A 12,650-nucleotide genomic window follows, 5' to 3' on the forward strand; every position below is an offset into this window, starting at 1 on the left:
ATACAAGGCAATTCAGTTGAATGCATGTGCAAGGACAATGCAAAAATTGTTGATGATCGCTCTTCACCAGCAACCAAACACCACAAGCCTTTATCCCCCTCACTACAATACAATCCAATAAGGTCACATTTTCCTAATCAACATTTGGATGCGCTCTCCCTCAATAGATGAATAGACCCCAAAATAGCCCAGCGAAAATAGCTGTCTAGGCATTTACTGTAGATATGCCTAGACAGCCATAGATCTATGGGATTGATTTGGGGGAAGTCAGGGGGTGGGGGGGTGGGGGGGGGGGTTGGGTCATGCAAAAACCTTTTTTCCATACCCGGCAGACACGACTCTGGCGAGGTCTCGAAGGTTGAGTTTGACAGAGGGGGTAAGGATGTAGCTGGGGTCCAGCGCTGGCTCCATCTCCCCCTGGGACACCCAGTAGCCCTCCATTGGCACACAGAGCCGACCCGGTGGGGCTGGGATGGGCTGGGCAAAATGGACCATTAACCTCCTTCAATTTACAATTTAGGCATTTAGCAGACGCTAGTCCTAATCCAGAGTGACTCGCAAGAACAAAACCTGGTAATACATCAAACACATAGTCATCAAGGATCATAAGCAAGCTAAGAACACAACCAGTGTCAGTATCTTTGGCTTTACAGGTGAAATATTATTATTAATTTTAAATATAGCAAATCTACAAGCTCACAATACGTTACGAGCTATTTAAAATTATGCTAACCAAAACACTACTTTAAAAACACACTATACTAGCACGTTATATGAAATTAATCCGCAATTGAAATTAATTCATAGAGAAATCTTCTTGAATAAGTCAGTCCAATCAGCGGTTGTCAGAACTGTGAATCCACATCATCATCATCATCATGTCACCATCATGATGGGACACACCTGTTTGAGACACTTGACATTTCCTCCCAGGATATGCTGGCTGATCAACTTCTGGACCAGAGGGTGGGAGCTTCTGTCCAGCTGGGTCAGAAAACTCAGACAGAAACCCTGAAAAACACCAGGGAGAATATGAACCACCGTTCTTAACGAAGATACCGTTTTCAGGTTCAAGATAACAGTGGGGGGAGGAGGGGGGGAGGCTACGATGTTTCTCGTAGGCACGTGGAAGGAAGCATGGCTGTCGAAACTTTTGATTATTTTATCCGTCTTGGGATTGGTGTGCGTTGGTCTGAATCTTTGCTAAATGATGGTAAACATGCCCTCAGAATACATTTTGCATCATAAAATGAGTCTGAACGGGCACCCATTTTGGTGTCAGCATCATGTTATGCTTTAGCTATTGAAAAATAGCAGATCTACAAGCTCATATCGCGCCACCGAGTGGCGCAATACGAGCTTGTAGGTCTGCTATTTTTGAAAAATCGAAGAACGACTGACATTTTTAGAATCTGATCTCAGGTCAGAATGGGTTAATCAGACCAGTGTGTGTCCAGTGGAAACCTTGTATGAATTTGATCTCAGGTCAGAATGGGTTAATAACCACTCAGGATTAAGCATAGGCCTAGACTACCGGTAGTAGCAGAGTTACTGTGGTTAATTATGTCAATGAGGCATTAGTTAGTCTCCGTTGACTCACACAATTTCCAAAATTCTTCCATCGCCACATCATCATTCGTTGATATAAAAAATATATATACATTACAAAAACAATTTGCTTCTCAACTATTCAATTAACAGAAAAAACTATAATTGCTAAGAAGACAATGGAGAGTTGCAGGACTGGTATCTCACCTCATAGAGCGAGCGCTGCACGCTGACACAAGGGTTGGCCGCTACATACTTGAGGGCCCTGCAGAGCGTGCGGAGACTGTAGTGTGGTCTGTGGCCCGTACCGTCCACCAGGTGGCTGCTGGCCTGCTTACGTACCGCCAAGTAAAAACTGCACACAAGGGCATCATTTTGGCTACTTGTACAGTACACAATGGAGACAACATGTACTAAACTGAAAGATGGAATGCCGTGATCCTCTCCCCCCTAAAACATGATCATCAGGTACTATGATTATACTAGGAGAACGTTTTAATTTTATTTTTGTTTTTTAAGTGTACATCCACCCATCCATCTTCAATCACTTATCCGTAGTCGAGTCGTGGGGGCAACAGCTCCGCCAGAGAGCTTCAGACCTAAGCTACTACCATTAGTAACTTCCTCCTGGAGGATCCAGAGGCTTTCCAAGGCCAGTGAGTCGATCTAATTCTTCCATCTGATCTGGTCTGCCCCGGGGTCTCCTCCCAGTGGGACGTGCATCGAGGAACTCCATAGGGAGACGCTCGAGAGACATCCTAACCGGATGCCTGAACCACCTAAGCTGGCTCCTTTCCAGGCCGAGTCTCTCTCGTGTGACTGAACTTCTCACCCTATCTCTAAGGGAGATGCCAGCCGCCAGAGAAAACTCATTACGGCCGCATGTATTTGCAACCTTATTCTTTCCGTCATGACGTCATGACCATAGGTGAGAGTAGGAACGAAGATTGCTCGGTAAACGCAGAGCTTTCTGGCTCAGCTCTCTTTTCGTCACAACAGTGACATCAGTCTTAACCGGCCACGTAGGTCGGACTAAAGAGACTTATGGGCACAGTCCCCGGCAATTCATGCACACCGAAACATTACATAGTTGACCTAACCTTATGATTCCATTGATGACACTCCGGTGTGGGTTCAAGCCCTTGAGGTAGTCTGAGACTAGAATACGCAGGTCCCCGTCATTCTCCAGCTCCTCCACGTACAGCTCCGTAAACCTGGGAGGGACACAGCAGGTTCACTTCAGACATACTGTGCAACATGGTGGCACAGCGGGAAGATGCGTTTAGCACACGCTATCTGCTATTTTAGAATAGCCAACATAAAAGAAATACAGATAAAGGGTTAAAATGATTGTGATGCTGTATTAGTTATGCCAGGTTGAAATATATCCATCCAGTGTGTAAGCTTGCTACAGTCAGACAGGGCTGTCTTGAGACAAACAAACACACTTTCACCAGCTCTGCTTTCACACCACACTTTCACCATCTCTGCTTTCTCACCACAAATTTTTTTGTCCCACGATTTTGTAACCCATTTTTCACCCCTGTGTCAATCATCCTGTGATGTGATCCTGGGCTCTACACACCCTCCGCCAACCTAGGGAGAGCAACGGACTTACTCATGCTTCCTTCATGCTTGAGTGTCCAAGTTGCTCCTTTACACCTGACAGCGGGGAGTTTTCCTGGTTGGACGTAGCGCGTGGAAGGAGCACGTTATTCCAACCAGTTCCTTTCCCCTCCATCAGGCGTCCCGGCTGGCCAGGGGGAGGCAGTTTAGAGACCAGGATTACTGCATGTTTTTGTGAGGGTACCTACCCTAGGGGACACGGGGAGAACATGCAAACTCCACACAGAAAGGCCCTTTCGCCAACCCCACCTTCGGGTATGGGCACTGATGACGCGGAGGAGGAAACACGCCGCCAGAACCCACAGCGCCCCGAGCGGGAATCGAACCCAGGACCTTCTAGCTGTGAGGCGACAGCACTACCAACTGTGCCACCGTGCCCCCTCACCACACTTTCACCAGCTCTGCGTCTCGTTCTCACCTATTCCTGATGCCAGGAGGGAGGTTCCTCTTGCCCACGTCAGTAGCTGGGTTCATGCAGGCGAACAGACGGAAGTCCGGGTGCCGAACCAGGGGCTCTACATGACAACAAGTTACGGTTTAGAGTAGACAAATAGAACATCATGCCAAAGAAAAAAAAAGAATATCTGGCATTGCTGGCATTGAGACAATCAGGCAAATCACAAATGACTGCAATTGAAACCATGAATAACTATGATCCTGGTTAAAAACTGTACACAGACATGGGGTTATTTTTGCAATAACTAAAGCCGGAGTTATACAAATACGTTTCCAAGTTTTTGCTTTAATCCATAATGCTATGGCTTACCGGTGTCTCCGCGGTCCAGCAGAACCAGGGAGCCGGTGGTTCCCTCCAGGAGTCCACTGAGACACTCCAGTGTCTCTGCTGCTGCCAGGTTGATCTCATCCAGTAGGATCCACTGGCCCTTCTTTACTGCCTGGGCTAGAGTTCCCTGAACACACACACAACCATTGTGGTTAGATTATATTAGGGCTGGAAAACTATAGACCATCTTCTATCAACTACTTTTCCAATAGAGATAAAACGATTAATCAATGTGAAAGAATTGTAATAGATTTTTTATAATCATCTAAATCGATTGATGACTATTTTATACTTTGTCGTACAACAACGACGATTTGGGGACGAGAAAACAACACACACACACACACACACACAACCTGGTTATAGCTGGGATTTATGTGCACATGAAAGGAATGCGAGTGAGCAGACATGGTTAGCCAAGGTTACCTCCACAAAGGCGAACACCATGGCCGTCTCACAAGCCCTGATCTGCTGCTGGGTCTGGCTCAGTCTCACTGCCAAGGCCTCCCACTGGTCCTGGAGCAAGGCAGCTGTGTGCATGCACGCACACAGACGCACGCACGCACACGCACACGCGCACACACACACACACAAAAACAACATGGAGCAACGAGGAAAGATTAGAAATGGGTATCCTCAGGATTTGATCAATTACAATTCCGATTCAGCTAATTGATTCTGGGCTGAAGTTTATTTTCAAGCCGTGCTGTTTCAGCTGGCGGTAAAAATCCCCAGTCTAGACAGCAAGGCAAGGCAAGGCAAGGCAATTTTATTTATATAGCACCTTTCATACTCAAGGCAATTCAAAGTGCTTTACAGAATAAAAACAAACACAGAGTGCAACAGTGCACTTTAAAATGAATACAGATTATAATAGATACAATTACATTACATTATACAACAGATACTCCCACCTTTAATAGAAACAGTTAATTGGGATATGCAATGTTAAATAAATACGTTTTTAAATTTGACTTTAAAACGGCTATGGTTGGGGATTTTCTAATGTGGTGCTAATTAATGTGGTGCATAATGGTGGAATGCTGCTTCACCATGTTTTGTTCCAGCTATCGGGTGAACTATCAGTAGGCCAGCCTCAGATGACCTAAGGTTCTGGAGGGCTCATATGGCTTCAGCATGTCTGAGATGTAGCTGGGCCCAAAGCCACAAACAGATTTATAGACAAGTAATACAATTTTAAAATCAATTCTCTGGGACACTGGTAGCCAATGTAAGGATTTTAGGATTGGTGTAATATGGTCATATTTTCTAGTTTTTGTCAGGACTCTAGCAGGAGCATTCTGAATTAGTTGGAGTTGACGAAGAGCTTTGTTTGAAAGTCCTGTGAGCAGACCATTGCAGTAATCCAGTCTACTGGAAACAAAAGCATGTATAAGTGTTTCTAGGTCTTGCTTGGACATAATTCCTCTAACTCTTGCAATATTTTTAAGGTGATAATAGGCAGATGAAATTACAGTTTTGATATGACTGTTACAATTTAAATCTGAGTCTAGGATAACACCAAGATCTCTCACCTGACTCTTGGGTATAAGAGACCGCGATTCAAGGTGAGAAATTACACTCAGTCTCTGTTTCTGTGGTCCAAAAACAATTATCTCAGTTTTATCTTTATTTAATTGAAGAAATTTTTGCCGCATCCACTCATTAATTTCCTCAATGCAATGACAGAGGGAATCAATAGGACCATAGTCAGTTGATGTAACTGATATGTAGATTTGCGTGTCATCTGCATAATTATGGTAATTTACTTTATTATTGCTTATTATTTGTCCTAGGCATATATAAATTAAATAGGAGCGGTCCTACAATGGACCCCTGTAGGCTGAGGCTGCCTAGAGAAGGGGTTATCAAATAGTTATCAATAGTTTACACACCTGAATAGAATTCAACAGAATGAGTGAAATACAAAGTAAAAATTATTGCAAATACATTTAAACAATGATTTAAAAAAAATCCTACATAGGCCTAGGCTGAGTGTGGACAAATGTGCACCATGTTTATGTGCGTAAAATGGGATTCGTACTCGTCCTCCACTGGACACTGTATAGTTTTCTCTACTGGAAGTGGCAGGGTTTCTTACCGTTGGATTTCTCCTGCAGCTCCTTGGCGAGGGCAGACTTGCACACGTGATCCATGAGTTTGAGCAGGTCCTGCCAGCGCTTCCCTCTGAAGCAGGTCTGCACATGGCCCAGAAACGTCAGGTTCTGCTTCCTCGAGTACGTGTGGGAGAACAGGTCCTCGAAGGCTTCACGCAGTGGCAGTAGGATCAGCTTGTGGTCTACTGGTTTGTACCTGCAGAATATAGTTAGAGCAGTGGTTTTCAACCCTTTTCATATCAAGGCCCATTATTGTCTCCACCAGGCCGAAGGCATGGGGAGAGAGAATGTTTTGCACTTGTCCGTCCGTGTGTGTGTGTGTCCGTGTGTGTGTGTGTCCGTGTCCGTCCATCCGTCTGTGTACAGCTAATCTCCGGCACCGTTAACCCGGTCGGTGCCAAATTTTTCACACACTCCCTGGATGCCAAAGATGAACCTCTGCCCCAAATTTTCCAGAACGGCCTGTTATAGCGCCACCAGGAGGTAGACTTTTGAAAAAGAGCTTTTTAAATATTACTCCTATTACTCAAAAAAGAAATCGTTACACACTATCTCTATAGTCTTTCAAAGTTTGCAGGATTGGCCCGTTTTGAACAAAAAGCTTCAAATCATGAACGCAGCGTGCAATTTACGTGAAATCTTTCACAGACTGAACACAGTCTGTAAAAGAGGAATATCTCCCACCCTTTTCACATTGGCCTGTTATATGACACAGATGCAAGTGAGCAGAGCCAGTCCCCATGATGCGTTCAGTGTGGCTCACCCTCCTAGCAGGTCGGCGGTGTCACTCTGCTGGTTCATGTTGACCACCCGCAGCCTGTGTCCTGAAACGCACATAGTGGTGGCTGTTAGAACACCGACTCTGAAACTTTTTCATTTCAAGGACCCCCAAATTGATGTGCATTAATAAGAATAATAAAACTGTATATGTATAGCACCTTTCATGACATGAAATGCAGCTCAAAGTGCTTTGCTTTACAAAGCAAATAAGAAAAAAAGAAAAGCAAAGGCATACAATTAAAATAATAGCAGTGAATAACAAAAACAAAACATGAACAGTTGCAAGTCAGGTCATTTTCTTTAACTAAGAATAGAGGGTTTAAAACATTCAGTGCAATGTGAAGGTGGCGTATGGGGACGGTGAGTAGGTTACCTGTGATGCCAGCCAGATGCTGCACCGTGGAGGTCTTCCCCGTGCCCGTCTCTCCCACCAGCAGAACGGCCTCTCCTTTGGTCACACACACCGCCAGCTGCTCCAGCAGCACGGCCGCCGGACGCGTCGCTGCAAACGTCTGGGTCTCCCTGGTCACATGACAGGAAGAGCACGCATTCAGCCACAGCGGATTGGGTTGTAGGGAACCTTCCTCATCTTCAGTTCAAGAATCTCGACTTTGATAAGCATTAGACTATAGGCAGGGACCCCCATTTGATAGTCTTTTTAATCTGGGGGACACCTAATCTACACTGTAAAATCCTCTGTGTTTATTTGAGAGTATATCTGAGTGTTCAAATGGAACCCAGTGGACCCGATTTGTACACCCTCAGTCAGAGACGGGTTATAGAGCTTTAAGGGTCCATTTGGACCACTGGTGGTCCCCGAACCCGATGTTGAGAACCAGTAAAATGGATTACAGTAACCACATGCACATAGCACTCCAATTCCGGGCATGTCACAAGCAAACGTTCTAGTTTGCAGACCTTTTAGATCTGCAAAACTAGCAGATCTACAAGGTCAACGGCAGAGCAGCTATTTTAAGCGAAGGCATTTGGTGTAGAGGGGGAAAAGGATGGGACCAAGTACAGGCTTCAGGAGGATCAACAAGTTAATTCTAAAATGACACATATTTACATGAAAGAAAAACATGTTATGGGTTAAGTGTTGTCATCTCATGCCCACACAATTGCTTATAAATTACTTATATTTCTGATGATCTGAAGTTTATGACTATTTAATGTACTTTTAATTATTTAATTTCTTTGGTCCGATGGTAAATTGACTAAACAAAATCCAGCATGCATAAATACAGCATGCTCTTAACGACAGGAAGGATTGCATTTATTGACTGGAGCATGGCTAGAAGCGACCCGTATTTTTTGGATCGGCGCTAAAAGCTAAGAGCCAGGACCATGTGTGGGTGGGGTTAGTTTGCCATAATGCGATTTCAAATCCATGCCATGTGTATTAATTTGACCAGCTGCAGGGGGTCTATCAGTAGATCTAATGTGGGCACAGCCTAATAAGCAAGAGGTGAAAAGGGGGATGACTGTAGGGGGGAGTCTGCCCCACTTACCATTGGTGGAAAGTAACAAAGTACATTTACTTAAGTACTGTTCTTAAGCACAATTTTGAGTTATTTGTACTTTACTGAGTATTTCCAATATCCAGTACTTCTACTCCACTACATCTCAGAGGCAAATACATTTTACTTTTACTCCACTACATTTATTTGAAAACTTTTGTTATTACCGTAGTTACTTTGTAGATTTTGATTATTATTACAAAACATACAACACTTCAGCGCTATATACATTTCAGCCATTTGAAAATAGACGATCTACATTCTACAAGCTCACAATGGGTTGCGGGGTGACACATTGTGAGCTTGTAGATCTGCTATTTTCAGAAGAAAACTTGAAATGAGACATTCTGCATAAATAATGAGTACATTTACTTTTGGTACGTTAAGTACATTTTGACGCCAATACTTTTGTACTTTTACTCAAGCATATTTAGAATTCTGGACTTTTACTTGTAACAGAGTATTTCTTCCACCACTGACACTTACACAAAGAGCGACACGGCTTCGCTCTGCTTCCGCTCCAGAGTGGCTCTGCCCACCGAGACCTCCAGCTCCGTCAGAGAGATGCCAGGCTGGTACATCTGGCAGAAGTGCTGGGCCTACAGGCAAAACAGCAGTACAGACAGCAGTCGGGATCATTTTGTGTTCAGATGGATTAATCCATCGCATAATCAATGGCGGGGCAAATGTGTTCTAGATGGCTTCCAAAACAAGGCAATTAATTCTGTGTGCAGAAAAGCAAGCCTAAAAAATAAATTATGTTCAATGTACAGCTTTTACACACACACACAGACATACAGTACTACATGTTAATAGATGTTTGTATTTGTAGCCTATGTGACGGCACGTAGCTTGAGGACAGCATTGTTAATTTCTGTCCACATGATGTGAAGAAAAACAAATACGATGAAAAAAGATTGTGGTCTCTGCCAAATAAATAATGGAACTTGATATGAAAATGGTTGAAACCCACTGGCTACATATGGAAATGGTAAACAACACAAGTTGAGAACTACACTTTTGGGAGATACTGGTTGCAAGTATAAACTCGGCTAATCGCGACGAGCAAGGTTTCGTCCGGTCGTGATTCTTCGACATGTGAACCAAGTTTTACTGCTGTACCTTCTCTTTGGAGATGTTGAGCTTGCTTCCAATGACCTCGGCCATTCGAAGGCGACTTTCTGGACGAGACAACATTGCTGTGAAGCAGTCAAGAGCCTAGCAAAGTAAAACAGTAAAGGTCAGTTCATTAATGCATTATCATGATTGTTATCAGCCCAGGATAAAGACCTGAGATGAACACCACTTCAGCCCATTTGCCATCGGTCACCTCCATGTGCTGAAACCTTTGTTTGTAGCTAGCATTTCAATCCTGTGTTCTAAGTCTGTAGGCTTTGTGCCATGCCTTAATGCTGCTAAGTGCTTAATAAGGTAACTTTAATACTGGGTGTTTTAAAGTAAAGACTAAGGGAAGCTTGGTAGGGGTGTGCTGCCATTTAATCCATTTTTGACTTTGCTTATGTTTAGTTAGGGAGCTTAGATTGTCATTTTTGTTTGCTTGACACCACGCTCCACTGGGCGATTGTGTGCACGTTTACGCGTATACACTCACGCGCAGGCTGGTGTAGCCCGGCCGGAACGCTTTTCCTTTTCAGGTAGGGTGGAGTTGTTTGTTGTTTTGACCTTTGCCTGCTTTCGATTATTAATAAATGTTCACTGTTTTGGTTACTATGGTTTGTGGCACTTTAGTTATAAACGCGTTGCTGCTTAGCCTCTAGACTCCATATAAGGTCGTAACAATGATACTAATCTGTCATTATAGCATGGCGTCGTCAACTGGCGCACCGCTCGATATATTGGATAAAATGCAGATTTTCTGCCTCAGATATTCTTGAGTCTTGACACAAGAAATTATTTTAAAAAAAACAGAACACTTGATAAACTGAGGATTGCAGTACAGTGGAGTAGTACAGGGTCCCCTAATGATGTCAAGCACCCCCAAATAGCCATAGTCTAACTCTATGGCAAAATGGTTATTATTTAAATTATTTTAATAGCTAAAACAGTTCAGTGCTTTGAAAATTACAAACTTTTGACAATAACGGCATGCCCAAACAATCTTACATGAAATGGTGACTTACTTCAAGGAAGACATGTTGTGCTGTAGCTGATGCACTGTTGTCAAAGCTGCTGCTCATCCTTTCACACCATTTCAACAGGTCTCTGCACACACAGGGGGAACAGGTTTGACATTACTATTCAGGGAACTGTATCTGGGACCTCAAGTTAATAGCATCATCAATATACTGAATGCAATGAACATACTGTACATTTCATGTATTCAAAGAAGCATCATGTCCATAGCTGGATATGTGATCATTTGGAGAACATTGGGCAATTTACTTAAGTTTTATACTTCGTACAACAGCGACAATCTACAAGCTGTGACACGTCTGCGGTTGTGGAGCTGCGATTTTAGATTCGTTTTATTTTATGTAAAAACAAATAATGCGTATAATGTCATGCCTAAAATGGAGATGGCAGGTTTTCACATAAAACCGGGAAAGAATCTGTATTTTTCTATTTCTATTCTATTTTATACTTTGGCTATTCCAAAATAGCAGATATAGAAGCTCATAGCGCGTCACCACACACACACACACACACACACACACTATTTTCTTTTAATCAAAGAACCACTGACATAGAAACATAGCTTTTTCAGAAAACTGTCAGTGTGTAAAAGACATTTTTACTAGAATCTGATCTCAGGTCAAAATGGGTTAAGAAAACTGTTAGGCTTTAGAAGACATTTGGCCTCAGATCTTAATGGGTTAACAATGTAAAAACTACCCACCAAAATGCATCACTTTTACACAATAAGTGAATGTAAAACATTGAGCGAATGCAGAGCTAAATCCAGCCAGCAAAACTGATCCTAATGATGACCCACATAAGCTGCAAAGAATCCAGTATGGAAGTTAATTGCATTGATCCATGAATGAATACAGTAAGCTACGCTGTTGAAGCCAAGAGCATTGGTATGGAAAACTGTCGACACATCGATCCTTCATGAATGCAACCAGTGGTGGGAGAAGGACTCAGGTTTCACACTGCATTAAAAGTATCAGTACCACCATGTGGAAAAACGCTATTGCAAGGTACAGTATTTGATTAAAAGTGCTGGCATCAAAATAAAATGACTTTTTTTTCCTATCGATTACAGTACACCTTCACCTTATGGAGATGGTGAAGTTTCACTGACAACCTAGGAAAGTGCTCTATGTTTGATGTATTAAAATAATAAATTATTATTACTAGCCATTACCCGTTGTGAGATATTTGACCCCCCCCCCCCTTGTGGCCGTGGGGGGTACTGCGCCCGCGTGCGTTTGTAATTGACTAATAAATTCATTAATAATCATTAATGTGTCAAATCGAAAAAAGGGCTTCGTTACGCCCTCCATATTATGGTCAATGCCTGTGTGAAAAGTGGGAGTGATTGGTGCTGGCATTGAGGAGTTACGGCACTCACAGTGACACACACACACAGACACTCAGACATTGTTAGAATTATAGTATGATTATCATCGTCATTATGGCTTAACTGTTTAGTAGCCAAAAACGTCACGACGTCTGATTGACGTCTTTGTAATGGATGCCACGGGCGATAAGACGTCTCTCCCTTCCCTTGGGAATTCAAAAAAATAATCTTAATTTATTTTTTTATTTTTTCATCCATATTTTGAAAATTCCTCTAATCTGGTGTACAGGTGATGACATGCACATTACATGCATAATATAATTACAAATTCTTTCTTTCTTTATAATGGGAGAATTGGCACTCAGAGCCTAAACTGGTGACCACCAGGTGGCGCTGAAAGAGCGGTTGATGCAGATGTGTAGTGGCATGCTTCCCCCAGGTGAGGGGGCTGTTATCAATTTATCTAATGAGGTTGACCCTCCCAACCCCCGTGCTGGTCTGTGGGTGTGAACCCCACGCCCTCCAGATCAATGGGCCATCGAGCGCCAGCACAGCCCAGTGGCCAACTAATTAAAATCCACAACACTGACTGGCTGGTCTCACCAGGGGACAGATTGGACAGGAATAGGGTCAAGGTGGTCTATATTTTAATCCAGTGATTCTCAACCTTTTTGAATTGCAGGGCCCCCTGGTTTGATATGCATTAGGCTACGCCAAGGACCTCCATTTCATACAATATTTTTGAGGGGCACTAGCCCCTCCTATATATATTCAGCTAGATTTTCGTCTTA

At 43.2% G+C, this 12,650-nt stretch overlaps 1 protein-coding gene across 1 annotated transcript in view; it reads right to left on the minus strand.

The window, feature by feature from the left end:
• mdn1 (midasin AAA ATPase 1) overlaps positions 1 to 12,650 on the minus strand; it is an 89,258-nt gene that overhangs the window by 66,567 nt on the left and 10,041 nt on the right. Inside the window, exons 11-23 of the mRNA XM_083790687.1 lie at positions 10,517 to 10,598; positions 9,498 to 9,593; positions 8,862 to 8,974; positions 7,229 to 7,377; positions 6,839 to 6,899; positions 6,060 to 6,271; positions 4,385 to 4,488; positions 3,941 to 4,085; positions 3,593 to 3,689; positions 2,649 to 2,762; positions 1,756 to 1,903; positions 904 to 1,011; positions 326 to 477 (exon numbers count right to left, since the gene is read on the minus strand). Coding sequence (XP_083646813.1) covers positions 326 to 477; positions 904 to 1,011; positions 1,756 to 1,903; positions 2,649 to 2,762; positions 3,593 to 3,689; positions 3,941 to 4,085; positions 4,385 to 4,488; positions 6,060 to 6,271; positions 6,839 to 6,899; positions 7,229 to 7,377; positions 8,862 to 8,974; positions 9,498 to 9,593; positions 10,517 to 10,598 — 1,581 coding nt within the window. The remainder of the gene's footprint in view (positions 1 to 325; positions 478 to 903; positions 1,012 to 1,755; positions 1,904 to 2,648; positions 2,763 to 3,592; positions 3,690 to 3,940; positions 4,086 to 4,384; positions 4,489 to 6,059; positions 6,272 to 6,838; positions 6,900 to 7,228; positions 7,378 to 8,861; positions 8,975 to 9,497; positions 9,594 to 10,516; positions 10,599 to 12,650) is intronic.

The sequence above is a fragment of the Protomyctophum parallelum genome, assembly GCF_964188405.1.
Source record: "Protomyctophum parallelum genome assembly, chromosome: 19".
Lineage (NCBI taxonomy): Eukaryota > Metazoa > Chordata > Actinopteri > Myctophiformes > Myctophidae > Protomyctophum > Protomyctophum parallelum.